At 43.1% G+C, this 26,133-nt stretch overlaps 1 protein-coding gene across 26 annotated transcripts in view; it reads right to left on the minus strand.

The window, feature by feature from the left end:
* SORBS2 (sorbin and SH3 domain containing 2) overlaps positions 1-26,133 on the minus strand; it is a 687,606-nt gene that overhangs the window by 27,321 nt on the left and 634,152 nt on the right. For 13 of the 26 annotated variants that reach the window (XM_078678047.1, XM_078678046.1, XM_078678061.1 and 10 more), the window contains 3 exons: positions 25,616-25,813; positions 19,120-19,227; positions 5,634-5,683 (listed from right to left, as the gene is read on the minus strand). In XM_078678047.1, coding sequence (XP_078534173.1) covers positions 5,634-5,683; positions 19,120-19,227; positions 25,616-25,813 — 356 coding nt within the window. The remainder of the gene's footprint in view (positions 1-5,633; positions 5,684-19,119; positions 19,228-25,615; positions 25,814-26,133) is intronic. The other 13 variants (XM_078678069.1, XM_078678068.1, XM_078678070.1 and 10 more) reach the window with 2 other exon arrangements.

Here is a 26,133-nt window from a genome sequence, read left to right on the forward strand (position 1 = left end):
AGTCTGGGGGGGCATATACAGAGATAAGGGTGATACTTCTATGTCCACGATGGCCCTGCACTACAGCATATGTTCCATTCGGGTCTAGCCATGTTTTACCTATGCGAAAAGGTGGTGTTCTTCTAGCTAGTATGGCTACCCACCGGGCACCCAAGGTGAAACCTGCATGTGACAGTGTAACATAGGCTACCCTAACCAGGAAGGAGCAGTTAGTACCTCTCAAGTGTGTTTCTTGAAGCAAAACCACATCCGTCTTCATTCTCCTGAGGTAGGTGGCCACCAGCCCTCATTTGGTTTTGCTACCCAGTCCATTGACATTCTATGTCAGAACGCAATAAGAAGAGTCATGCTGGTCTCCCGCCCTTCCATTTGTGTGTATCAGCTGAGTATGTAATCCATTTTCCATCTCGAGAGTGTATGTCTCCGTATGTTGCTTATGTGTCTGCCATGTGTCTGAACTTTGTTCCCTTTGTCCCCAACAGAAAAACAGTAACAGCACCTCCCCTCCTCCACCCCTACCCCCTCCAAAACCGCCCACCTCCCCCTGTGTTAAATGGACAACTGTGGTGCAGGTTGGACCCGAGGGATCCGTAGTTCACACTCCCATAACCTATTCACCCACCCTATTAAACTATGGCCCAACTATGATCACAGAGTGATCAATTCACAAAAGGAACTCACAGGCGAGGGCCAACAAGATGAGAAAAGACAAGAAAAAGAATGAGAAAGGGAATGGAGGGAGGGAAAGAGTGAAGAAAGAGAAAGGGGGAGATAAAGAGGGAAAAAGGAGAAAAGACAGAATGGAAGTAAGGGAGAGAAAAGGTATGTACTAGATGCGCACTTAGCAAGTGCTCTTTGGATAGAAGGGGGGAGAAGTGAAAGCTATTCAGTCTTAAGTAGCATTTGTTGGGCCTGTGTTTCCAGGCAGCTAGCAGCGACCCCTATTATGCTGCAACTCTTGTCTGGTGTAGGTGACCCCGGTGAGGGCCCCTGCATGTTGTGAATTGCTTCCAATATCAAGTGACCGTTGTTCGGGTCTGAAGAGATCTCTCTCTCCTATGGGTCCGATGTGTTCAAATCTGTGGCTGGCCTATGCCTGGTCATTTTTGTGGTTACTGTCTGATGTCTTAAGTCCTCTGAGTCAGTGGAGTGACCAGATTGAGACCATCTACTTTCAGTAGGCAGGGATGTCTTCCTCATCCTCTTATGGGATGCGTCGACTCTATGACGTTTTCCACACCGGGGGGTCATTCAGGTAGTATCTCTTGCCTTTCTGCCGCAGTGACTTATGTCGGGCTTTTTTGGGGCTTTCGCCTTTGTTTTGCACCTCACTGGAGTAATCCGGAAACAGCATGATTTTAAAGTTCTCATAATGGATGTCTCTCAGCCTCCAGGCCTTCGGGAGAATTGAGCCATGATTATGATAGTTTAGGAAGTGGGCAATCACAGGCCTTGGTGAAGCACACACCGGAGGTCTCATCGTCAGTGCCCGATGAGCTCTTTCTATCACAAAGCAGGCAGAGAAATGCGCCTCTGGCAGTGAGCTCTTCAGCAATGGTCTCAAAAAATGACATAATTGATATGTCTGCGCCTTCCGCTCCTTCTGGGAAGCCCACAAAGCACAGGTTGTTCTGTCTTGTGTGGTTTTTCGCATCATCAACCCTCCAGGCCACCTCCTTCATTGTTCCCTGCAAGTCATTGACATCTTTGCGCAGGGTTGGGATGTGTCCTCAAGGTCGGAGATTCTATTTTTGCTGTTTGTAACCCGTTCTGCAACATTTTTTTACTTTGGAGTGTACCTCCCCAATGCTTCCCTCGAGTGCCTCTCAAGAGGCACAGATAGCCTGCAGGATTACAACATTGTTGGGCATGGCCGGTACTCCTCTGAATTCTGAGAGGGGAGTCATGACCTTTGCAAATTTATAAAGATTCCGCTGGTGGGAAGGTCGAGGGTCTTTATCTTTGACCATGTCGTTCCTTTCTTCCCCTTCAGGCAGTGTCAAGCTATGAGAGTGCGTCTTTCCAGATGCAGTCCCACATCAACAGTGGAAGTTTTCACTTCACTAGTATATCCAGAAGACTGTTGCGGGTATCTCCAGTGCAGAGGGAGTGCCGCTCAACAGCCGATAGGTCTAGGGTCACTCGTCCGTCAACCTACCCAGGTCATCTTGTTGCTCCCAGCATCCTCGCAGGCATCGGGGTGAAGCCACTGGTCTCCCCCAGAACCTTCACGCTTGGGTCCACCCCCCCCCCACATCTCACAGCAGGTTAGTCTACGAACGTCCTGCAGTATCAATTACCTGTGGCGAAGGGCCCATTCATTATTTTCTCAGGGTCTTTCCTAGAGCATCTGCAATGTCATGGACAGGAGAGGATCCACTCATACAAAGCCACAGTACCGGATAAACAACTCCGGGCTTCTTCTCAGTACTGGTTCGAGCCATGGGGACCTCACATCCCTGGTCACTCTGTTTGTGCAGCCCAGCACTCCTCTGTATCGTACAGGGAGGCAAAGGAAGCCGCAGCACCTGCCCCCGCACATTCACCTGCGGTCTCCTCCGCAGCCCAGCCCCCAAGAATGCTCCAGGTGAAGGAGGGAGGCAGTCACCAGTTGCACCTCTTCTGATCCAGTCTCCACCTGGACACCACAGCTCTCGGACCCTCGTCCTCTTCTGGCAGCATCGCAGGCCTCGGTCCTCACCGGGACTTAACCACAGCACACATTGCAACGGACGCCTTCCGGTCTGCTACGGCGCAACTTGAGGTAGGACGGAGGGACTCCGATCGAGGCAAATGAACGGTGTCTCTGTCCTCTTCTTGTTTCAGTGACATCAAGCCCTCATTCGCCAGCAGATTAAGAGGTAGAATCTCCCATTAGTAATCTGTGGGTTGAATTCGCTTGAAGCAGGATTGGCGTTGGATTTAGAGTCAGGCCGGCAGAGCCGAAACAAGGCACGTCTAGTCTGCCATCTTGCTGGCCATGCCCCCTAAAATAAATATATATTTTTTTAAGTCTACCTTCAATGTCACTTTTATATTTTAATTGATAGTAAAACATTTTGAAACACAGTTGTTTAAATAATTTTCTTTTTTATTAAAAGTTTCAAAGTTTTACTTAATTATTTTTAAGCACAAAATTAAATATTTAATAATACATAATTTTAGATTGAATGTACCTTTTAACACTTAAAAGATATATCTGGATTTTAAAATTCAAAATAATTTATTTATTAAACATTATTTCTTATGGAGTGGTATTTTAGTTTGTTGCCTCCATTATTTTCAATGTTGCGTTGTGTATTTTTAAGGCTCATTATGACCAGCAAGGCTATCCTGGCACTGGGCAGGTATGTGGGCCTAGCCCTGCCAATTTTAGGTTGGTTAATTGATAAGACAAGTCTTCAGCTTCTTGTAAAATTCAAGAAGAGAGGAGGAGGCGCAGATGGGGAGTGGAAGGTTGTTCCACGCTTTAGGAGCAATGTAAGAGAATGCCCGTTGTCCTGATCTGGTTCTGTGAATGCGTGGGATGTTAGTGGAAGGTGATGTGACTTCAGCTAGGTGAAGTCTGAGTTGTGTAGTGCCTTGAATGTGTGTGTGAGGAGTTTAAATTGAGCGCATCCGTGTATTGAGAACAAGAGTAATTCTCTGAGGTGTGGTGTGTTGTACCTTCTGTGTGGGAGGTTGAGGATGACTCTGACTACCAAGTTCTGGATGGTTTGTAGTCTTCTAGTGCTTTGCTTGGTGATTCTGGCATAGAGGGTGCTTCCATAGTCCAGCTTGCTGGTGACTAGGCCGTGAGGGACCGTTTTTTTATTGCGGTTTGGGAGCTATTTGAAGATCTTCCTCAGCACCTTCATATGCAGTGATGATGTTGACTTGTCTGATCATGCCCAGTATGCTGTTGAGAATTAGTCTGAGGTTTCTGGTGTAGGTTCTGGGTGTGAGTTTGAGTTCGGCCGACTACCAGGTGGAGTCCCATGATGAGTTGTTCCTGCCCCAGATCACTGCTTCTGTTTTGGCCGTGTTGAGCTTAGGACAGTTGGCTTTCATCTTGTTAGTGACTTCAGTCATGCAGACAGTAAACTTGGTTCTAGTATTGGGGCTCTTGTCCGACAGGGAAAGCATGAGAAGATGTGTGCCGTCTTTGTAGAAGAGAATGTAGAAGGGCATGATGTTGGCCAGAGGGATCATGTATGCGTTGAAGAGTGTGGGGATGTGCAATAAAACTAGAGACACTCCGCAGATGATTTCTATGGAAGGGTGGTGCAGTACCTGTGAGCGGCATGTGTGCTTTTAGGCTTACTCCACAGCTGGGAAGGGGCACATTTACTACTGCTTTAGGTCATTTTTGCTGTAGTAACTTTATAAGTGCAGTTTGTGAATAGCAATGGGGTTACTCTTTTGTGAGTAGGCATTTCAATTTCATGTCCCTTCCAAAACCCATCCCTAGCCCTACACTGGACATTCCCGGTCTCTCATTTATGCCCTCTCTTTTAGTAGTAAGAAGAAACATGTTTACTACTAAAACACATACCTACATGTGTGGAGATCGCAGCAACTGTGGTGGAGACATAGAAAAGTTAGGAGAGGTGGAGGTCTCTGCACATAGGTTTGTGAATAGCATATTGTAGTATGTAAGTAGTACTATTTCAGTACTACTAAACATACTTCAAAGTGCAGTTTGTGAATAATCCACTATGAAAAGAACAGCCATTCAAAATAAATTCCTAAAATTAAAGTGCATCGTAAAATGCAACCACAAGCAAAGTCCCTCCTGAAGCTCGTAGAAAATCACAATCCATTTCTTGCAGTGTATATTTCAAGAGCGTATTCAAATGCATGCAACCTTGCATAATCACACTGTTGTACATGCTGTTAAATACTGCTGTAAAATGCACACAGCAGTTCAAGACCCTCCTGAACATGTGCCAAACTAAGTTTCACCAGGCAGTCATGCCTGGTAACTCTTCTCCTCCAATCTCCTTATTAACAGGGCCAGACAGGCCTTTTATTCCACAGGGTATTTCCCCCACTGGGCTGGGGCCTTTGGAGGCCGGCTCTGATAGCTTGCCCCCAACCCATGCCTCGGTCAATTTACCCAGCTTCACGAGGTTATTTGCAACTGGCAATAAAGGCTTCAAGAGAGACAGAAAGAGAGGGAGGAAAGAGGAAGCCCAAGAGAAAACACTCAGATTAGAAGAAAGGCGAGAAAAAACGCTCAGATTAGAAGAAAGGCGAGACAAAACGCTCAAATTAGAAGTAGGGAGAAAAGAGATGGATTGAAAGAAATAGCATGAGAAGATGAAGGGATCGGGGATTTGTTAAGCATTTTTGCCAGAACTGTTTGGTTCCCCAGTTCAGCCCTACTTATTAATTGATATAGGCACATGTTAGGCCCAGCACAATGAGGTACTCTTGTCCATAAGACTAAAAAATATGAGTAGATAAAAAACACAAACGCAAATAAAAGGGCTGATCATGCAGGGCTCAATCTCCTAATTTATTGAAGGGTTGTCCGATAAGATACTATGGATACCAATGAGTCCTGATTCCTACCGGGTGACATGAAGTCATCAAGTAACCTCAAAAAACACAGAGATTATACATAACTTTAAAAACGTATGTCTACTTACGGTTCGCCACCTCCGTGCATATTTTCAGTAGCAAAGGCAGGACGCTGAGGCTGGAAGGAAACAGTGATACATGTAGTAAGTGTTGATCATTATCTTCAATGCCTGGACTGGACACCACGTTATCAAGAGAATCAGAAATAGCATTTCCACAAATAAGCAAAAGAACCAAAAATGGATTCAAGATCAGCTGAGGGAGAGAACTCTTAAAGAGTGGAAAGGAATAAAAAATCCAATCTCTCTAAGTGACGTGCCAGATTATTCTCGCCAACAAGTGGCTTTGTCATGGTGACCGACTATCTCCCACTCACGCTTTTCCAGGGTGGAAGAAAGAGCTTGCTGCTTGTGCACTGGTTAAACAAGCCAACAATTTATCACCCCTTCCAAATTCAGCCCCTTACCGTGCAACTACATAAAGGGTCCTCAACCTTTGTACTTCGTTATTCAAGAGAAGGTCCCAACTTTACAGCAGCTCTATAAAGTGAGCGGAGTGCTACATGTAGTCTTGAGCATCCTCAAGGCGGTCACTTGCCAACGAACCCAGGCCCATTGAAAATCTTGCCTGTGGCGAGTATAATTCTGGCTCTCATGAGGTTCCTTTCTAGGGAAGTAGCATAAAATATTTTTTGTGAACACCCAAAGCTGGTATTAAAAATTCTGATCGAAAACCCATCCCTATAGCACAAAGATACAACAGATGCGTCAGGCATTGCAAACTTTTAGCCCCATGTTTCATAGCTTCCCCCTACACACCACACACTGTTAAGCATCATGGCAGCATAAACACAACATGCAGCCGTTCACTGGACAGAGTCACTGGGAAAAGCTCTGTACACACAACAAATGAATGGCACTTACCTACTGATGCCCATAAGAGAGCCATGATTGTGTTCCCAACACCTTTGGAGCAAGGCGTACTGCCTTTTCTTCATGCAGAAGTACACATTGAAATCTCTATTCAATTTTTAGATCATACAATACAATAAAATCTCTTGTTCATCCGCCCCTTCTGACTGCTTGGTGTTTTCTGGCTTGGAGAGTCAGACCGGCAGCAAGTACGTATTGCTGCAGCTATACTCCTTATTTTACGTGAGACTCTCCCTGACACCAACATTGTAAAATACAATGTATTGCATATGATACAAATTTTCAACAGCACGCCACAAAAGCCGACCATCCTACACAATTTAGCCTTAACATGCACACATGATAGCTGGAACCGGTTAGGAGTACATTGCGCAGATACTAGAAGTTCTAGAACAGGCAGCGGAGCAGTCAGTCTGAAATACACCAGCAAATAGAAGTCTGAAACGGACACTGAACACCGATTGATCAGGATAATGAAAACAATGAGAGCGGACAACAGTGGACAGCACCAACATTGCTTTCTGCATCAATGAAGCACATCAAGCACCAAACAGACAATAGCTTTAAGCAGTAAATATGAAATAGATGATTGCCTCTCCTTCGGACAACTCACATGGCTACTTGAATGGCAGCCAACCTATAGTTAGGGTCATGCGCCATGTTACAGATGCTGTCTCCTGCTGTCCTACACGAGCTTGCAAGAGCAACAGACTTGCCTGAAGAGCATGGGTGAGTAACCCCAAACATGTCCAGTAAATTGCATTAGAGACTTGAGTTTGTCGTGTGGTGAGTGTGGCTCACAAAGGCTTTGTTGGGGATTGAGAAAGGCACTGTCACCAAGTAAAGACACGTCTCACTGGTTCAGGAAGATCATTGTCAGTTAATAAAATCTTGGGCTGGGCGAGCAGAGCGGAACTTCGAGTGAGATGCCACTCTCGAGAAGGGGCCTCAAATGGTGCTGGTTCTCACGGGTCCATGTTTTCTGTCCCAAACCTGGCTCTTAGGTAGCGAACAGGGAGGACACCCTGGGAATTAGCAATACACACATTTTTTAATTTGCAGACAGAAGCATTGTTTTTTGTTTGCAAAGAGGAGCTGAAAAAGGTGTGTGTAAAGTCCCCCTTAGGCAGCAGGCAATAATCTGAGAGTAGGATATGATAAACTCAAGGGAAGAACAAGATGACAAGTGGGACACGGGATTCACAGGGCTAATGTGACCCGATTTGCCCAATAAGAGATCAAGATATCCCAAAACCATGAGGAATACAGATGTGCAAGGCAGGAGAGTGCGGAGCTTTTAAGAGTAACTACCGAACAAACCATTGGTCAATGTCAGTGAACTGATACAGCTTTTGGGGGTAAATTCTCGCGCTACAAACAAGCTTCACCATCCTATGAACACAGACAGTTATGATGGATGAGAAGTCATAATGCATACTACTCTGCAGTTTTTTACACCACTTGTGGCCTTGCACCTTTTTTTGTAACGTCTGCTTCACTGCCTGCTGTATTTAGAAGAGACATGGTGTATATTTGGGGCCACTAATGTTCTGCATCAAGAAACTGCTTTAAAGTTCAATTCCAGTAGCACAATGTGCGTAAATCACCCTGGTCACAACTGCTCAATGCCTCAAGCATATTAGAAGGGATACAAAGCGATTTACAGAAATGCGCGAAGCAGATGTATTGATCAGGGGGTAGCGGCCAGCGCCCAGATGCTCCTAGGAGTGATAGTGTAGCGCTTTACAAATGCTGTTTGAAGATGATGACGGCCCTCTACGACACTAAACACAAGCCGCCTTTCCCACCTTTTGAAAATGCCTGTTTGCCATAAACCAGTTGTAAGCATCACTTACTAGTTACTGTGTTTCTTTCACATAAAACCTGAACTACTGCATTCAGATACTAGCAGGTAGAATTTGGTATTGAATGTGAAGACAGAAAATGAACTAATTTTCTGTACGTCCAAATGGTCCCATCATTATAATGATCCTTTCATCTGTGTGCTCTGGAATTAGCGTAACTCGGAATTTCTAGCTCACTAGAAGCAGGGTTTTCTCAAAACACTGCAGTAAAAATGTACGCGTGAGCCCCCTCTACGTGTGTCAACAACTGACAGCCTGAGGACAGTGATACTCAGTACACGGGTATGTATGTAGAGGGGAAACATCCATTAAGATGCAACTTTCACTACGCAGTACCTTTACAACGCAGGTTTTACAACGAAAGTCATTACAACGAATTGCGCTGGGGGCGCTGCAGGATAGGGAATAGTTTAATTTACTATCCAAAACCTTCCCTACTATCCACGGGGACTGGAGTTGGAATAGTAAATTAAACTATTCCACTACCCAGCGCCCCCCCAACGCAAGTCGTTGTAACGACTTGCGTTGTAAAACCTGTGTTGTAAAGGCATGCGTAGTAAAAGCATGCGTTATGATGACATACATCCCTGTAGAGCTTACGTCAGAGGACTTAAGTGAAACAGATGCCAAAAAAGACTGCTTTAAAGACACCCTACATATACGGTCAGTATTACGATTCAATGCTGGCAAGGCACATTCTCTGGGTAGGGAGAGTATTGCTATGGCAACACAATATTATTTAAAGTGGAGCACTGCACTCGAAGGGAAGCATCTGCAACACACGCCTATTGCAGCAAATAAGACGAATAGACCTGCGTTGGAAGTAAAACACACAAACGGTGCCCACGCTCTGCCCGTATAATTAAATATGCAGCCACCGCTGCAAGCCAGGGCCTGAGAGACCTTAACTTCTCTACGGTGTAGGCAGATACAAAACAGGCAAGTGTAACAGTAATTCAATACTTAATTAGGACCCGGTTAACTTTCACTGGTCCTGACTGTAACTTGGGTGTAGTTAGGTGAGGAGATACTGGGTGGTCAGGATTAACCACTCTGACCTGGTGATGGATCAACCAACTAGATCTATTACCAGGCAGTTCCCGTGGTATGAGAAATAACTCTACGACTTGGTTTTCCCCAGAGATATTCTGCACGGGATTCCCAATTCCAATGCTCTAAGCAGGTGGTAGATTCTAGCTGGGAGCTGGTGGGGGTGGGGTTATTGGATCAGGGAGGGGGAAATGCTGCCTGGTGGGTGGAGCGTATCAGGCTCCCTGCCCGAGAACAGTGGAGGAGCGTCGCCCCAGTGCAGCGTAAAAATAAAATGATGGTTATTATCATTTTGTTTTTTACTATGGGATGGGTTAGGGCAGGGCTGGGGTTACGGGGGAGGAGTGGTTTGCCAACTCCAAGTGTGCATGACTGCTTGGCCGGCCCGCTTGGCTTGGCCAAGCAGTCCTGCGCCCTTTGCATCTTCCCCACCAGACTTGCTTTACACAGCCTGGTGAGGAACATGCAAAGCCCAGCCGAGTGCTAAACCACGGTGCTCAGACCAACCACAACGCTGCATAGCAGCGTTGTGATTGGCTTTGGGGTGGGAGCCTATGTGCTTCCTGCTTCCTTCCGCAACGGAAGCAGAGGAGATGGCTGCTGAAGGGACCGAAGTGAAGAGAAGGCCGGCAGCAAAAGGTAAGGGGATTTTTTTTTTATTGTCTCCCCGCTCCCCCCCTCCCACCATCGCCGTCCCCTGCCAGCCGTCATTGCACTTGAAGTGGCTCAGGTGGGAGACAGAGCTGTATGTGCTGCCCTCATCTTATTCCCAACTTGTGGAATGATTTGCATCTACATCTGAGACTAGCCCCATGTGCCAGAGTAATGGGGAAGAACTAAAACCCCTCTTCTATGCCAGCTACCTTGCCCTAACAACCACATTGCCTGTTGAACAACCAGTTTGCTTCATCTTAACCATGAATGTATGACGTTACAACGCATACATTTACAACGCATGCTTCTTTACATCGCAACATCCTTTACAACGCATACCACTACAACGATTTTTTAAACTACACTTACAACGCATTCCATTACATCGCATTATTCCTTTACAATGCATACCATTACAACGCATACCATTACATTGCATTTAAGGTAAGTGTTGGATAGAGTAGGGGTAAAAATTACTATTCTAACTCCAGGGGTTGCAACAGTAGGGTAAGTGTTGGCTAGTGTAGGGGTACTATGTGTTGTTATGGTATGCGTTGTAATGGCATGCGATGTAATGCCTGCATTGTAGTGACATGCGATGTAGTTTCATGCATTGTAGTGACATGCAATGTAATGGATACGTTGTAGTGACATGCGCTGTAAAGGGGGTTGCGATGTAATGCCTCCGTTGTAAATGTAGTGCGATGTATTGGTTGCGTTGTAAAGGTTGTTTCCCCTTAACCATATGTCACTGAATTAGTGGTATCGTAGACCTGTTTTAATGCCTGCTCTTCATTTGTAATGTGTTTCATTGTGTTCATGTTTAACTATCTCCCCCTGTGTTTGTAACTAGCACGCTCAGGCATATTTCTTATCCTCTGTAACAAGCTATTTTGGCCCACTGACTGGATCATGTCTTCGCTATATAAATACAATAAAATAAATACAATACAAATTACCCCATTTATTACTCAAACTTTTACAATTTACTCCCCCATTTCCCAGCATAATTCTATACATTTGAAATATATTCTCTACATAAGACTATCTATATAGCAAAAACGTGGTTATCTCAAGGAATGATAGCACTAAATGTACGCAGGTAAGGCATGAATGTACAGGAAATGTACAGAGTACACAATTGTACTGTATAAACTAATTGCAGTAAACAAATCAATATTTGTGAACCTTTTTACATGTTTTGTATGGTTTGAGAAAGACTAATGCTGATTTCCAATTCGTAGTCTAATTTTGCAATTATTGCCTGGGCCATGGCATCACAGAACCTGGATGCATATGCAACCTAAACCCTTTTAGTCGTTAACATACCGTGTGTTGCTATTTTGATCAACCCATCCAATAGTGCCAATGCCAACTTTTTACACATTTATGTAACCACTAATCATTATGTATGTCAAAATATACGAAAGTTTAGTCACAGAAAGTTTTATGTACAATTGTATTCTTCCCGCCGCTGCTTTTGAAATTGGTACTGTTCAGGATAAGGAATATGTAATACGTGAATGTAGTATCTTATGACCAGTAGGAATGTGACATTATATGAATTTTAGGCGACTTACATGAAACATAAAACATGTGTTGGCTGTGGTCAAAATGAACCTTCTAAGATTCATCTTATAAACTGTTTTTGTAAATGTATCTTAAGAATATGTGTAGAATACTTTTTGTTTGAAATACTTGGAATTGTTGCTCAATTATCTCAGCATGATATCTTAAATGAAAAAAAATTGGAAAAAATACATGTTCTCAACTTATCATGTCTTCTCTGTATTAATATCTCTTATGCTCCCCAACGGACAGTAATTACTCAATAGTCTATGTAGTATTATACAAACATATGGGCAATAAATAAGAAAGAAACAAGGTCCGTTTAATAAAATATGCCCCCATATTACTATTCAAGTGCAATGGATAGGTTTTAGTAAGGATGATCGTGGCTCTCCTTTCGTAGCTTGAGCTATGTAGCAGCAAAGACATACACAGAGAAAATGTGGAAGGTGTGTATAAAAGCTAACTCTATAATGAAAATAAAGAAATAATAAAAGTAAATGTCAACACCAAAATTAAGTAACCGCAATAAATGTGATAAGAAATATACAAGTGAAAATGTCATACCATCTTAAACCAGAACGCTAAGAAAGCCCGCGCATTACAGCCTCCTTGCTGCAAGCTCCACAATTTAATTCATTTTTAAAAAAGCCCCGTTTTTGTCATATTGTTTTTTATTATTTTACCTTCTGCCTTGATTTTAAATAAGGCCACTCGCTGACTCGCACTGCTGCCACCTTACCCCCACTCTAATCGGTAGATCACCGCGTTTTTTCGCGGGTCCCTGCCCATTGCCTCGTTGTGGTGGCCATCTTGGGAGGGGGGACACTGCCGGCGGCGCGGTTAGCGCGATAGTCTCCAGGCGCTCGGCGTGCATAAAGGCAGGCGTCCTGCAGGTGAGCTCCCTTACCATCTTAAACCAGAACGCTAAGAAAGCCCGCGCATTACAGCCTCCTTGCTGCAAGCTCCACAATTTAATTCATTTTTAAAAAAGCCCCGTTTTTGTCATATTGTTTTTTATTATTTTACCTTCTGCCTTGATTTTAAATAAGGCCACTCGCTGACTCGCACTGCTGCCACCTTACCCCCACTCTAATCGGTAGATCACCGCGTTTTTTCGCGGGTCCCTGCCCATTGCCTCGTTGTGGTGGCCATCTTGGGAGGGGGGACACTGCCGGCGGCGCGGTTAGCGCGATAGTCTCCAGGCGCTCGGCGTACATAAAATCAGCCATGCCGACGCGCAGCGTCATCATGCAGCGTCTTCACCGGAATATCGCCGGAGTTTCGCCAGAGTTAAGCCCGTCCGGGCCCAGACGGGCACAGGGCACGCTACTCTGCTCAATACCGTTGCCCACATGGACTCTACACTCAGGTATTCTAGGGATACCCTGCTGTCGTTACGCGCTCCCAGACATTCCAGCTGTAGCTATCAGTGGGTAGAAGGGACCCCATACGCTCAATGTTCTGTATGTGGCGTAGGTTACTCCTGTAAGGATCGGACTTTGTTTTCCATGGCTTTGCTTAATTGCAGGTCTGTACCTTGCCACGCAACGGAAATTAACACCCTGATGTTAGATTACAACCTGGATGCCTTGTTCCTTACGGAAACTTGGCTAGCTCCCTGCTCTGATCCAGATATTGTTAAAGCTCTTCCTTCGGGATACCTTATGTACCATCTGAATAGGCCGGGCGGGAGGGGGGGAGGAGTGGCCATAATGTACAGAGATGAATATGTATGCAAAGCGGAAGATTGTAGCATTAATAACTCGGAAGGCTGTCAGTTTTCCCTACGCTTATCTCCTACTATCTCTTTATCTGGCCTTCTCGTGTACCGGCCTCCCGCAACGCTAGGTAATTTCGTAGACTCTTTTATTGAGGCAGTGATACCATTGGCTGCCGCGTCCTCCAACTTTGTAGTCCTCGGGGACCTCAATCTACATTTTGATGATCCCTCTGATGTAGTGGCGAGAGATCTACAAAGTATGCTGGCTGCACTCGATCTCCATCTTGTGAATGTCGGTAGTACCCACAACAGGGGTCATCAGCTGGATGTTGCCTTTGCCAACTCTGAGAACCTGCAAGCCCTCCAGCCGCTGGCGCTCCCCTGGACGGACCATTATCTAGTCCCTCTTAGATGGCAGCTGGGGAAGTGGAGAGACCCTGCTCCTAGACAGCATACAGTGGAACGACTCTGGTCAAGGTTGCCAGTGGATAATTGGGCGGCAGAGTTAGCAAGAACCTGTCCTCCCCCTGCCACTGACCCCGTTATTGCTGACCAGCATATAGGTAACTGGTTGACTAATACCTTGGATTTATTGATTCCTAAAAAGAGAAGGCTCATTAGGGAAAGAAGAGTTGGTTCCGCTCCATGGTATACTCTCGAACTTAGGGGTCTCAGAACACTATGCAAGAGACTAGAACATGCATGGAGGAGAAAGCGGACGGAAGACTGTCGATTAGACTATAAGAGAGCGATGAGGATATATAAAAACGCGCTGAAGGATGCCAAAAGGAGCTTCTTCAGCGATAGGATCGAGAGGGCAAGCTACTCACCAGGGGAATCCTTTAAAAATTTTAAGGAACTCCTGAAAGCCCCAATCCCTCCAGTTGTGCATGACAACCCTCAGGAAAAATGCGAAGAACTCGCGGACTTCTTTCATTCGAAAATAGAGAAGATCCTACTCTCATTACCGGCGACATCTCAGCTCCTTGAGTTGGACCTTAGCCCGGTAATATGCCCCGCTGAGTTGTCCTCCTTCGGCCCCTTTTCAGAGGAAGAGGTCACACAGGTTTTGAAGGGGATGAAGAGTGGGTCTCCTAGTGACCCAGTGCCCATGAAATATCTTAAACTAGTGGCAGACACCTTGTCCTCTCCGCTTACTGACCTCATCAATCTTTCACTCTCCCAGGGCACAGTGCCTCAGAGATGGAAAAAAGCGGTGGTAAAAGCACTATTGAAGAAACCAGCATTAGATTCCTCCAATTTGGCCAACTTTAGGCCTATCTCACTTCTGCCCGGCTTTTCTAAAGTCGCAGAAAAGCTGGTCAATCGTCAGCTTTCTTACCATCTTGAGTTCCATCATCTGCTGGGAGACTCCCAGACGGGCTTCCGCCCTGGTCAGGGAACGGACACAGCCTTACTGGAAGTAGTGGAGGAAGCTAGGAGCATTCTAGATTCAGGAGGGTCAGTGGCAGTGATCCTCCTGGACTTAAGTGCTGCCTTTGACACCGTAAGCCATCAGGTGCTCCTCCAACGTCTGTCAGAGGTGGGTGTGACAGGGCTGGCCTTGAAATGGCTCGAATCCTTCCTCTCTAACCGTTACTATCAAGTCTGGGAAGGGGCAGAGCAGTCGGCCTGGTTCCCTCTTCAATGTGGAGTCCCGCAGGGCTCATCTTTGAGCCCTACCTTATTTAATACTTATATGACTCCGCTTGAAAGAGTGGTCGCCCCTTCAGGCGTGAAGCTCATTAGCTATGCTGATGACACTCAGCTGGTGGTAGGGCTCACCCAGTTGGTGGAACAACCTGAAGTCTTTCATGACTGCCTTGCTAACGTCCATCGTTGGATGTCCCACTCTGCCCTCAAGCTAAATGGGGAGAAAACTGAGCTGATGCTCATGGGAAAATCCAGTCCCTCTATCATTGCTAGCTGCTGGCCCCGGTCCCTGGGTGACCCTCCGTCCCCCAAGAAGGAGATCAAGACCTTGGGAGTATGGTTGGAGGAAGATCTATCCTTTAGGACCCACGCCAGGAAGATCGCAGGGGTGTGCTTCGGTTTGCTTCGGTCAGCTCGCAAGGTTTTACCACTGCTCCCTGATCCAGCGAGGAAGCTTTTGATTCGTGGTCTAATCTTGTCGAGGCTTGACTACGGGAACGCGGTGTTTCTCGGGGCTCCCGAAGCGACTTTGAAAACCCTTCAACAGGTACAAAATGCAGCCGCTAGAGTATTGATGGACGTTCCCAGAAGACATTCAGCGGCCCCAGCCCTGAAAATGCTTCACTGGCTCCCCGTTAGGGAACGGGTGAAATTTAAAGCGTTGTGCACGGCCCACAAAATCTTGCATGGTAAGGGCCCACCGATCCTTGCCCCCATGGCACGCCCCTATAAGCCCACACGCCTACTGCGTTCGGACCAAAGACATCTCCTGCAGTCAACTAGAGTAAAGAGAGCTCGCTCTGGGGGTAGGCGCTTTTCAGTGCAAGTGGCTGCACTGTGGAACTCCCTTCCCTTTAAGATCCGTTCAGAGCCTAAGATCCTACTCTTTAGGAAACTTCTGAAGACCCATCTGTTTCCAGTGTAGTGATTGTTTCGGTGCTTCTTTCTTGTTTCTGTACTGCGCCGGGATGCCCCTGGGTAACTGAGCGCATTATAAATTTTATATAATAATAATAATAATTAATCAGCCAGTAGCTTCAGAAATTATTCAAAAAAGGAAAATGTCTATTTGTTCAGACTGAGGAAATTTACTGAGGCTCCACACAGTTCAGCTGGAAGAAGTTGACATTGGTATCCAATAGTGAGCTAACAAGGCTGGACAGGCTGGCAGGAAACATTGGTGAATACCTTTTACAGTGGTCGGAAAGTATTGAATCGGTTAAGGCTGTACAGCTATCCAGAGGGTCATTTCTTGGGTAGGCGGCTGCTTCCGATTCCCCAAATCTTCTAGAAATGTAATTCGTGGAGCTTTTGTTCTGAAAAATGCAAAATGTGCTAGAAAAGGTTAGAGCTGTAGGTGACCAAAGACCTATGAAAACAGCAATTAAGTGTCTTCTCTGTAGGCATCGCATCAGCCTCCCAGGCACAGCACATCCTCAGCCTACAGTCTTTGGCCTTTGAGAAAGAACATTTCCCAGGAGGCAAACAGCTGCAATCCAAGCAGACCAATATCCATTAACTTGAGGATCTGTTCAGAGTACAGACTCTCAGTGTTCTAAAAGGAAGTCCTCAGGGACAAAAATCAAGCTGGAATCAGGAACATATCTCCACATTTTCTTCCAACAGGTAGCAAGGATTCATCTAAGCATAGCAGGCATGATGTCTTCTCTTGATTCCACGTGAGTTTGAAATGCCCATTGTGCAAGCACAAGTTCCTAAAAGATAGATTGTGCTTTGCGGGATATTCCTAATAAGTTCCAATGTTCTCATCTCCTCCTTTTTTTCAGGATGATATATTTTCTGCACTAGAAGTGTGCAATGGAGGAAGGTGAATCTTCTAGAGTAGAGTCCCTTGAAAAAAAATGCAAAATAGGAAAGGGCTTTGCGGAACCAGCTGTTGCCTGTTTTTCAGCTCTACCCTCTGCCAACCCATTCATACACTTCCACTTCAAAGACATTCTAGCACTTCTTGATATTACTTCAGCAATATATCAGAAAGGGAAGGACATCCTAAAATGGAGGGAGGGACCACCAGATAAACTGTTGCAGGTGATATTGGGCATGACATATCACAGGGCATCTCTTGTATGTATATTGCCATTAGAACCTTGGGAAAGGAGGCCAATAATCAGCTCAGACTACTTGTATGTGTTGATGGGTCAACTCTTGAGCCCTAGAGGTAATTACAGTATTTAGCTACCAACATTGTACCAAATGATGTATTCCATACCTTGGAAAGGAGAATCAAAATCTATCCTCAAATTGTGTGTCCTGGCAAAATGTGAATAAAGTAATATAGCAATCATAGCAATAAATTATCAAATTAATAATTCAGATAAACGGGGATGGCAGTCCAGCAAGCCTTACATCTCTGTGCATGAGCATTATTTATACAGGCCGCATGAGTCACTGTTAGAGGTGGGAAAATGTGCCCTACTCCACAACCAATGACCCAACTACATTCTACCAGAATTATTCATCCCGAAATCAAGTGGTTGGCTATATTGTCCATTTTCTCTGACTTCACTAGTAGTACAGGAATACCTTCACTGCTAAATCCACAATTTACTTTCATGCACATCCGGTTCAGGACTATACTAGATTGATAAGGATTTACTTGCAACTGAAGTCTATAAGGTGATAACCTTAAATAAGAAGTTTAACTATTGAATACTGCAACAAAGTCATCCGCATATAACTGTGCCAGACGGTTCAGGCTTAGTAAGTCAAGCATATTTATGTCATACATTTGAATCTGTCTTTTATGGGAATGGTAGAAGACCTTATCATTTAGGGGAGAGGCTGCATATGTACAAATAAAAAATACATTTGAAACACACTTTGTCCATATGTTTACCTCTCCCAACAAGAAATGCTACTTCAAACAAAATAAATGTCTGTCACCCCTTACTGCTTTATTTACACACTATGCCATTGCTGGTGTTACTCCTTTATTTACACAGAGCAATAAATATCTCTAAATGGGCCACAATTACGTTATTATTCGCAGACTGATTGCTTTCTTACAACGTAGTACATATTACAGGTGTGTGAAATTTTTGTCCTGTTTTCCGCAAAAAGAGTACATTTGCAACTTTTGCAACTTTTTCATTTTGCTAACATAAATAAGAGAAATAATCTTGTGTTTTGATTTTGAAGAACTCTCCAAAAATAAAACTACAATTGAATTTGAAAAAAAGGGAACTATCAAAATGAGCGCAATTCTCCGTTATTAAATTTACTTTCAATAAAATATTTTGAAATAAAAAATAAAAAAATAAAAAAATAAAAAAAAAGAAACGAAAATGTGAGAGCGCTCCACATTCTAACCCCTTGAATTATGGATTGATTTTCGTGTAGTATCAGTGATTAGAGGCATCGTCTGACAAAATTATAGGAATTTGGCTATTGGAACACCTGATCTTAAGGTGTGTTTGGTCAGATGGTGTGCATGAGTGAGTGTGGCAAGTTTATTTTTGTATTATGTGATACTGTCATTTTAGGATATAAGTTACTGTAATTTTTAATGATATTCAGATTTAATATCCTATTAAGTGTCATAGTTTTTTTTAATATAGTAGAGGTTAAAGTAAGAGTTTATATTATATGTTTTAATTGCCCCTGTTTTTAAATAAATTAGAGTTTAAAGTAAGCACTTGTATTTTTTCTTATTATTGTTCGTATTTCTTAGAACTGTTACCTTTTGATGGCTACCTAGTAAATGTGTGTTTTCATTATATTTCATGATACTTTGATAATAACATAGTAAAGTTCTTTAAAAAACATTACCAATAACATAAAATCTACGTGAACAAAATTATTCATACTTATTTTCAAACAAAACACATCTTACACATGCAAGCTGCTTGGGCTTCACGTATCTTATTCTCCAGATGTGCTCTCCTTTACACACAGTTTACTCCATGCATCGTAAATTCAATAGCCAAAACAGACCATTATCCTCTCAAGATGGCTTCTGAGTTATTAATGACCAGAATGTCACACTCCAATCCCCATGCACATAATAGGTTAATAGTAGAGGTATCACTCTATCCTTTTATCTCAAAAAAGACTCATCTCACCACAGTGCACTGTGTATCCAGCCTACCCTGTGTGAAATACTGTTTGCCCTGATGGGCGAGTTGCAGGATCTCCTAGACATCACCGGGCTACGGGGAGGTTTCCCAACCACAACTATGTCTGCTTTATAGCCAGCCTGGAAAAATCACACGAATCTGTTATTTCTTACTTCATGCTAACAGACACAGAACCTTCCAATCCTACATGCACCAAATAGCACACTGCATAGCAACTTAAATGGGATATGCTGTAGGTAGAACACACACTGTAGCTTCAAGAATGTATCCAATAGTAGCACTGGCAGATAGAACTTCATGCAGCTGCAATACATAGCTACATGCAGAGCCACTGGAATTATGTGCAGGGGAGTACCAAATTATATGGCAGGGCTGACTAAATTAGGCGGCAAGAAAAGGCATAATGTGGCAGATTTTGTTATAGTATTACTTTATTATTATGTCTTTTTTACACATGATAACACTGCCTGGGGAAATATTTCAGCCTGTTACTACCAATTTAACACAAAAATACAGCAATAAGCATTTGAAAGATTGCAAATCAATCTTTGCAAAGGGCTTTCCACTACACAGGGACACGTGTCGTCACACTTTTGATACATTTGAGCAAGAAACAATTATGGATTTTGTGGCAAATGTAGGAAATCCAAATTTATGCAAAAAACACTGTGGTCGCATAATCACATAATTCCAGTGGCCCTGGCTAGTGCACTTGGTGTATGCTTGCAGTTTCTAAAGGGTAAACCTTATACCACAGGGTTACAACTTCTGATTAGAGTCAGAACCACTGATTCGGTGCTCTGCGTCTTCATTCTTTTCACACTGCCCTGATCTCGAACTGCAAACACTTGAGGCTAGCAGATTCAGAGTTTTGGTGATGTGGTGTTGTAGGGCGCTCCATATAGATGAGCTGCTCTCCACTGAAACTTGTGAACTGCCCAGAGTTCCCTGCTTCTTTTTTTGCATAATGTGTACGGCACTCTAAACCTGAAAGGGTATTGCCTTGATATCTATCTATCTATCTATCTATCTATCTATCTATCTATCTATCTATCTATCTATCTATCTATCTATCTATCTATCTATCTATCTATCTATCTATCATTATTTATTTGTTTTGCATACAAAATGCATTATGACGTTCATTGATCTGGGTCTTAAGCGGCAATATTTAGGGTTCATGCTAAGAGCTCAGTCCTGGTAATGCCCTATCCAGACTGCATATTCCACAGTTACGATGGGCCACTTCCTTTTACTTCCACTCGTAGCTCAACATTTACGCTCCCTAGTTTGACCTTTTCCCAGCCCTACCGTCGATGGCTAGCCACCAAACGTCACTTCCCAGAAACTCCTGCTCTCTTCCTTCTTCCTATTCACACTGAGATGATTCTAAAGTTGCTGCCCATCAGCATTCACTGGAAAAAGTATCCTACATAAATGTTCATATGAAAGAAATGTTTTCATGTTAATTTACAAACCAAGATTTTCCAGGGTCTCTCCTTGGTTACCCATGGTTGAAACTTGTTTTAACTATGAAAGAGTCCAGTTGTGGAATTACCAGGATTTAGTGGTTGGCTCTAAACCCAGGAGTGGCTGCAGCAGCACATTATAAGGATTAGTCATGAGGTAATGAAAGAAGGTATATTGTCTATTCCAGTCAGTAAAATATTTATATTTCATGCTTGACTTTTTAAGAGACACAGATGGCAGAAGGATACTGGATGCCTACACATCAGCTACAAGATCCAATAATGGGCAGCCTAAATGCAAAGAGGAGACACAATCTTATTTCTAATTAGGCTAGTGTTACAGCACCACCTTCAACTTCTAGGCATGGGACAGACTGCACAGGTCTGACTCTGGGTTATTACAAGTCCTGCCCTAGACATCAAAGGCATGTGAGTCGAATGTAGCCTTGTTTGCACATAACAGACTACTTTAAAGATATAAAATGTGAAGCATTTAACTATGTTGCAAAACGCCAACATCCAAAGAACACAAATATAGTGCATCGAGTGCAAAAGGGGTTCTCCACTGGCCCCGGATCCAGGCACTAAACCTCTGAGGCTACCACCAAGCTCATGTCCCTTGAATGTGATGTGCATTCACATAGGGCTTATTTACAAATGTACAGCAAGTAAGAACTGGACTCCAGAGCATTATCAAGACACTCCAGACCAGGCTCGTCAAGGGTTGTGACAAGAACTAATTACTCATGTCATTGAGCCTAAAGTCTGTAAACCTGTAAGAACTGCAATCATTCACCCTACAGGGCTGCACTCAAGATTTAATGCTACAGGACACTGCATGCTACTTCAATGTCTGTATGGGATATTCCTATTATTTTCTGAGAACAAGTTCTTCAAATGATTCCTTGTCATCTGACGTTCACTCTGATGTGCCATGATTTTCTGCTTTTTCTGGTAGTCTGTAAGCAGTTACTTTTTCATTGTGTTTTATTCGTTGCCTCTCTTGGTTATTTCTCCAATTTCACTAGCAAGTTATGTGTAGTCATGTTTGATTGCTGTAAATGTTGTCACTGTAGATTTTGATCCCTGTGGATCTACATTGCATGGGAAGCCTGAAAGCAATTTGAAGCTTGGTTTATCTAGTGAAATACACTTATGATAATGCATAATCTCAATTAGTTTTCCTTCATTACACCCCACATTTGAACAATTATTAGTCTTGTAGTTGTACATGGATCTGAAATCCTGTTTGGGTGATAAGAGTCCACAGGACCGGCATACATCTGGGCGATGACACTTTCTGTAGACCTATTTAATATAATCAAGGTAATATCTCATAATGGGACCTACTGATGGGGTGACCATTTTTTGGTTTAGCTGGACACACTGTAAAAAGATCATACAGATACAGGCAGTAAAGTAGGTCGCCGATATGAAAGAATAGCACACGTCTCCCATCTCGGAGAATGCTGGCTTGACTCTATGAGAAAGTGTGGAGCGGGTAGAGTAAAACAAGGAAGCCTGAACTTCTGCTTCAGAGTAAAACTCCTGTGACATATTACATACTTTGGTGCGACTTTTCAGTAATCATATTGTTGTATAGCATTTTAGGACCCCAATGTAACTTTCCCAATTCATGCCTTTATATAGTTATACATCACCATATACTTATATAGGCATAGAAATCATACCCTTATTTAGACATAGCTCATGCAGTCCAAATACGGCATGGCTACTTCCACTAGTTCCAAAAATCCACAATGATTTCTTGGAAAAACTCGGCTTCAGCAGTTAGGGACTTCCCCTTGCTTGAATACTGACTTGTCCAAGAACTCATGGAGTTTTCAAAGAACTGAGACTCTTTGATGACGTTATTATGTCCACCTTTACGTCAATCTTGTCACCTTCAAGGTATAAATATGCCCACACTTGCCATAGCAAACACACGGTGGTTTGGAGCAGTTCGACTATCTACTTGCCCGACGCAGCGCGCTACAGCAAGTGCTGAAGGAAGCCGACCCTCCAGCAGACGCACTGAGAGAGACGCCGTCTTTTCTCTTGACGAGAAATCCAGCTCCGGTGTTTCCAAGCTACCCTTGCGGGCTGTTGGTAAATTGAGTCCTGAGACAGAGAGATACCAGACTTCCTTCATTCTAAACCACGGTACGGAGCTGATTAGACCCTAAGAGAAATCTTGGATAGATTCTTGGCAAAAAGAATACTAGATTTATGCTACACCTCACTTACTCCTTCCCTCGTACCAGACTTAGGTTAGGCACACCGGGGTAGGCGTATTTTAGAAGCACCAGTTGAGTAGTTTTTAAACCTTTTATTATTTACGTATGCATTCTATGGCTTAGAAACCATACCATGCTTTTACAGTATTATTTTATAATACTCTTTTTGCTGTACGCATTATACTTTGCAGCCAGTATTACGATTATAGCAGTTCATTTCTTCTGCATGAGAAAGAAGACTGTTCAATAAATACTTTTATTGAAAACGCCCGTCTCTCTATTTTCTCTCTACCTCTGGTGAAACGAAGCCTGCACGATTGACTGAGTAAAATATCTATCTATTGTTTCCACGACTCTGAAGATCAGTTTTATCTTGGGGAAACAAAGTTGTAATGTTTATGCGGTTGTCAGAAACTAATCCCTTCTTGTTCATTCGAGAAAGTTTCTAGTGACCTCTGAGCTAGCTGGCACTCACAATTAAGTCTAGTATAGACCTAGTAGACCTCAGTCCTACGTCTAATCTGTAGGATATATTATTCCAATGTGCAGAGCCTATTGGGAATATAGGAACTACACTACATGGCGCCCAACGTTTGGTAAGGCACTAATTTAACGCTAGATACTAGTGCTTTTCACAGAGACCCCTTTTTCCCGTAAAATACTCCAAAAGTCGTCTGGAGTGGGTAAAAGGATAAAATATCCGCCATAACTGAGTAGGATGAAAAATCCTATGTATTAGTTTTTGGTTTAGTTCAACGTTGAAGGATACAGTGTTCCAAAATATTGTGCACCTTATCTTTCCTTGAAACTTGCTCTGCAACCTTCATTAAACAATGTCGGTTAACGGCGACAACAATATATTAGGAATTAGAGGGGTACGTGATTTGTTAAAATACTGCACGTTTGTACCTTTGATGCATTATATGGAAACTCTTTGACAGATAGCCCACAAAAGTGACAGGTGAATTTCTGCAGGAATTTGGCCTTACGCAATATATTAGCACTAAATAACACATAAATGTTATGTATTTCCAAGTTGGTTCCTGCACTTTACAGGCAAAAAAAAAGGAAATACTGGTTTCTTGTCCTGTTCTTGGTGCTCTGAATCTTTGTCAGACACTGTAGTTATCTACAACTTTTGCCAAACATTCACCAAAAAGGCGTTTTTGTTACTGGAAGGAACATTTAGGGATAGCATCTTTTAGGGAATAATTGAATTCAGTAGCCCAATTTTTTAAATATAAGTAAAGGTAAATTAGCCCTTAACAATGGCATTTTCTCAACAGTAAAACGACCCTATGTTTACCTAAAGTAAACATGCTAATAATATATTAGCCAGATTGTTTGCGAGCCTTTTCCAACCAGACAATAGTTTTAACTGACTCACATCTATATTGCGACTTGCAATGCGCTCAAAGCACATCTTTATAGGTATTCACTATACCAACCTCTGAAGATTGGAAAACTAAGCTTACCTTCCCAGGATTGAATCATGTCCCCTGCAGGTCTGACCATATGACACTGTAGGTAACTGACTCTTTCAGTAATCTTACTGTCTAGCTCGATCTGTTCTTTAAACAAAATTGTACCACGTTATCAATATGAGATATTCATTTTTAAATTAGAATATGCATTATGAAGTCCAAACTTATGGAAACATTGGTAGAGTTTACATGGAAATGACTTTGAAAAGCAGTTCGCTATTTTACAGCACCATTCTAAACATAATGCTTCGAAAGTCCCATCCTTGCTTCGGACTAACCCAAATGTTATGCGATCTCCCAAATGATGAGGTAATCCAAGGGATGCTTAGTAGTTTAGATGATATAAGTACACCATCAAAACTCAGAACAAGAATTTATTAAAGTACCTCAGCTACATACTCTGAAGATTCACACAACTGGAATGAAGAAGACGCGGGACACATGGCTGATAGAAATAGTGAGTAATAGGTCTATGTTCATGGAACATTAAAAATTAAGGAAACTGTAAAAGAGAATTTTCATTTTAGAAAATGATAAGCAGCATTTTAGACTATCATAATTGTTTTTCTTCTTTTCCTCCACTTTTATACATTTGCCTTTATCTACTGGTTCTATCACATTCTGTGTCTACCGTGATGTGTAACTAGTGTTAACTTACTAAAAAACAACAACACTAAGGCAAATTTGTATGCATCCCATTTCTTGTTTTGGTTTTCAGTTCAGAACTATTTTACTTGATCCTGACCTCGGAGTATGATGTACCGAAGTGAATGTTTGTGTCATACGTTTCTTAAGTGTTGATCCCCACTAATTCTGTTTGCAGAAGGAGAGCCATTGGTTTGCTAGTATACTCATGCAAGAATTTTGACCATCAATCATGTTAAGCATACTTCTCCAGAACTATCTTGAAACAAACATATTCAATGTTCACCTTGTAGGACACATACTGCTGTACTGGGGCTCTTCCGGACCACAACTTTGCTATTCAGGCATGAGTGCAGTTTATGAAAACATAGGTATGCTTTTGACTTCAGCAGAAAGTTTATCTTTACAGCAGAGGCTCTAAATGTTTCTATTTGTTCTGGTTAAGCCACGCCCTCTTTGTTTATCAAAGCCATGCATGAACGCACTCCTGTACACACCGTTTACTATGAGGTTGTTTTGCTAAGATGTTAGTTAATTTGTTAGTTTATATGTTGCTGAACAGTGTGCTTATTTCAAGTCACTTTTAGATGTATTCAAAGTCCAACGTGTTCCAGAGTAGCACAGTTGCTAGCAGACATGCACGGCAAATTCACACGTAGCAAACTTCGTTACCTTCAACAGCGGAGACCGTGTCTCCAGCCTGGATGGGAAATTGTGAAGGAGAGGCGGTGAGTGGGAAGTAGCAGATGTAGACAGTGTAGAGACAGGTTCCATGGGAGGTGACTTGGCAAAATGGGATGGATGACTAGAAGAAAGGTGGCAAGGAGAAGAAGCAGGAGGTGCTTGTGTTCCAAAGGACATGGATGCTTGCTTAAACATTTAAGAGAAAAATACAAGACTTGATCAACACAGCCATTAGCTGAGAGTGCCAGTGGTAGACAGATGCATACGAGTGAACAATGTGCACAGGCACAGTATCCTGCAGGGAGACACAGAACATTAATAACTGGATAACTGGACGCTCCTGCTATAGAATTCAATAATTAGGAAGTGTTAACATTAATGGTGCTTTTCACCACAAATTAAATTAGATTGCTGTCCCTGCCAAACATGCTGATTAGATGAGGCTCTTATGAAATACTTTCCCGGTATCTATCTTTTATTATAAACTCAACCTCATAGTTGTGGAG

The sequence above is a fragment of the Lissotriton helveticus genome, chromosome 2_2, assembly GCF_964261635.1.
Source record: "Lissotriton helveticus chromosome 2_2, aLisHel1.1, whole genome shotgun sequence".
NCBI lineage: Eukaryota > Metazoa > Chordata > Amphibia > Caudata > Salamandridae > Lissotriton > Lissotriton helveticus.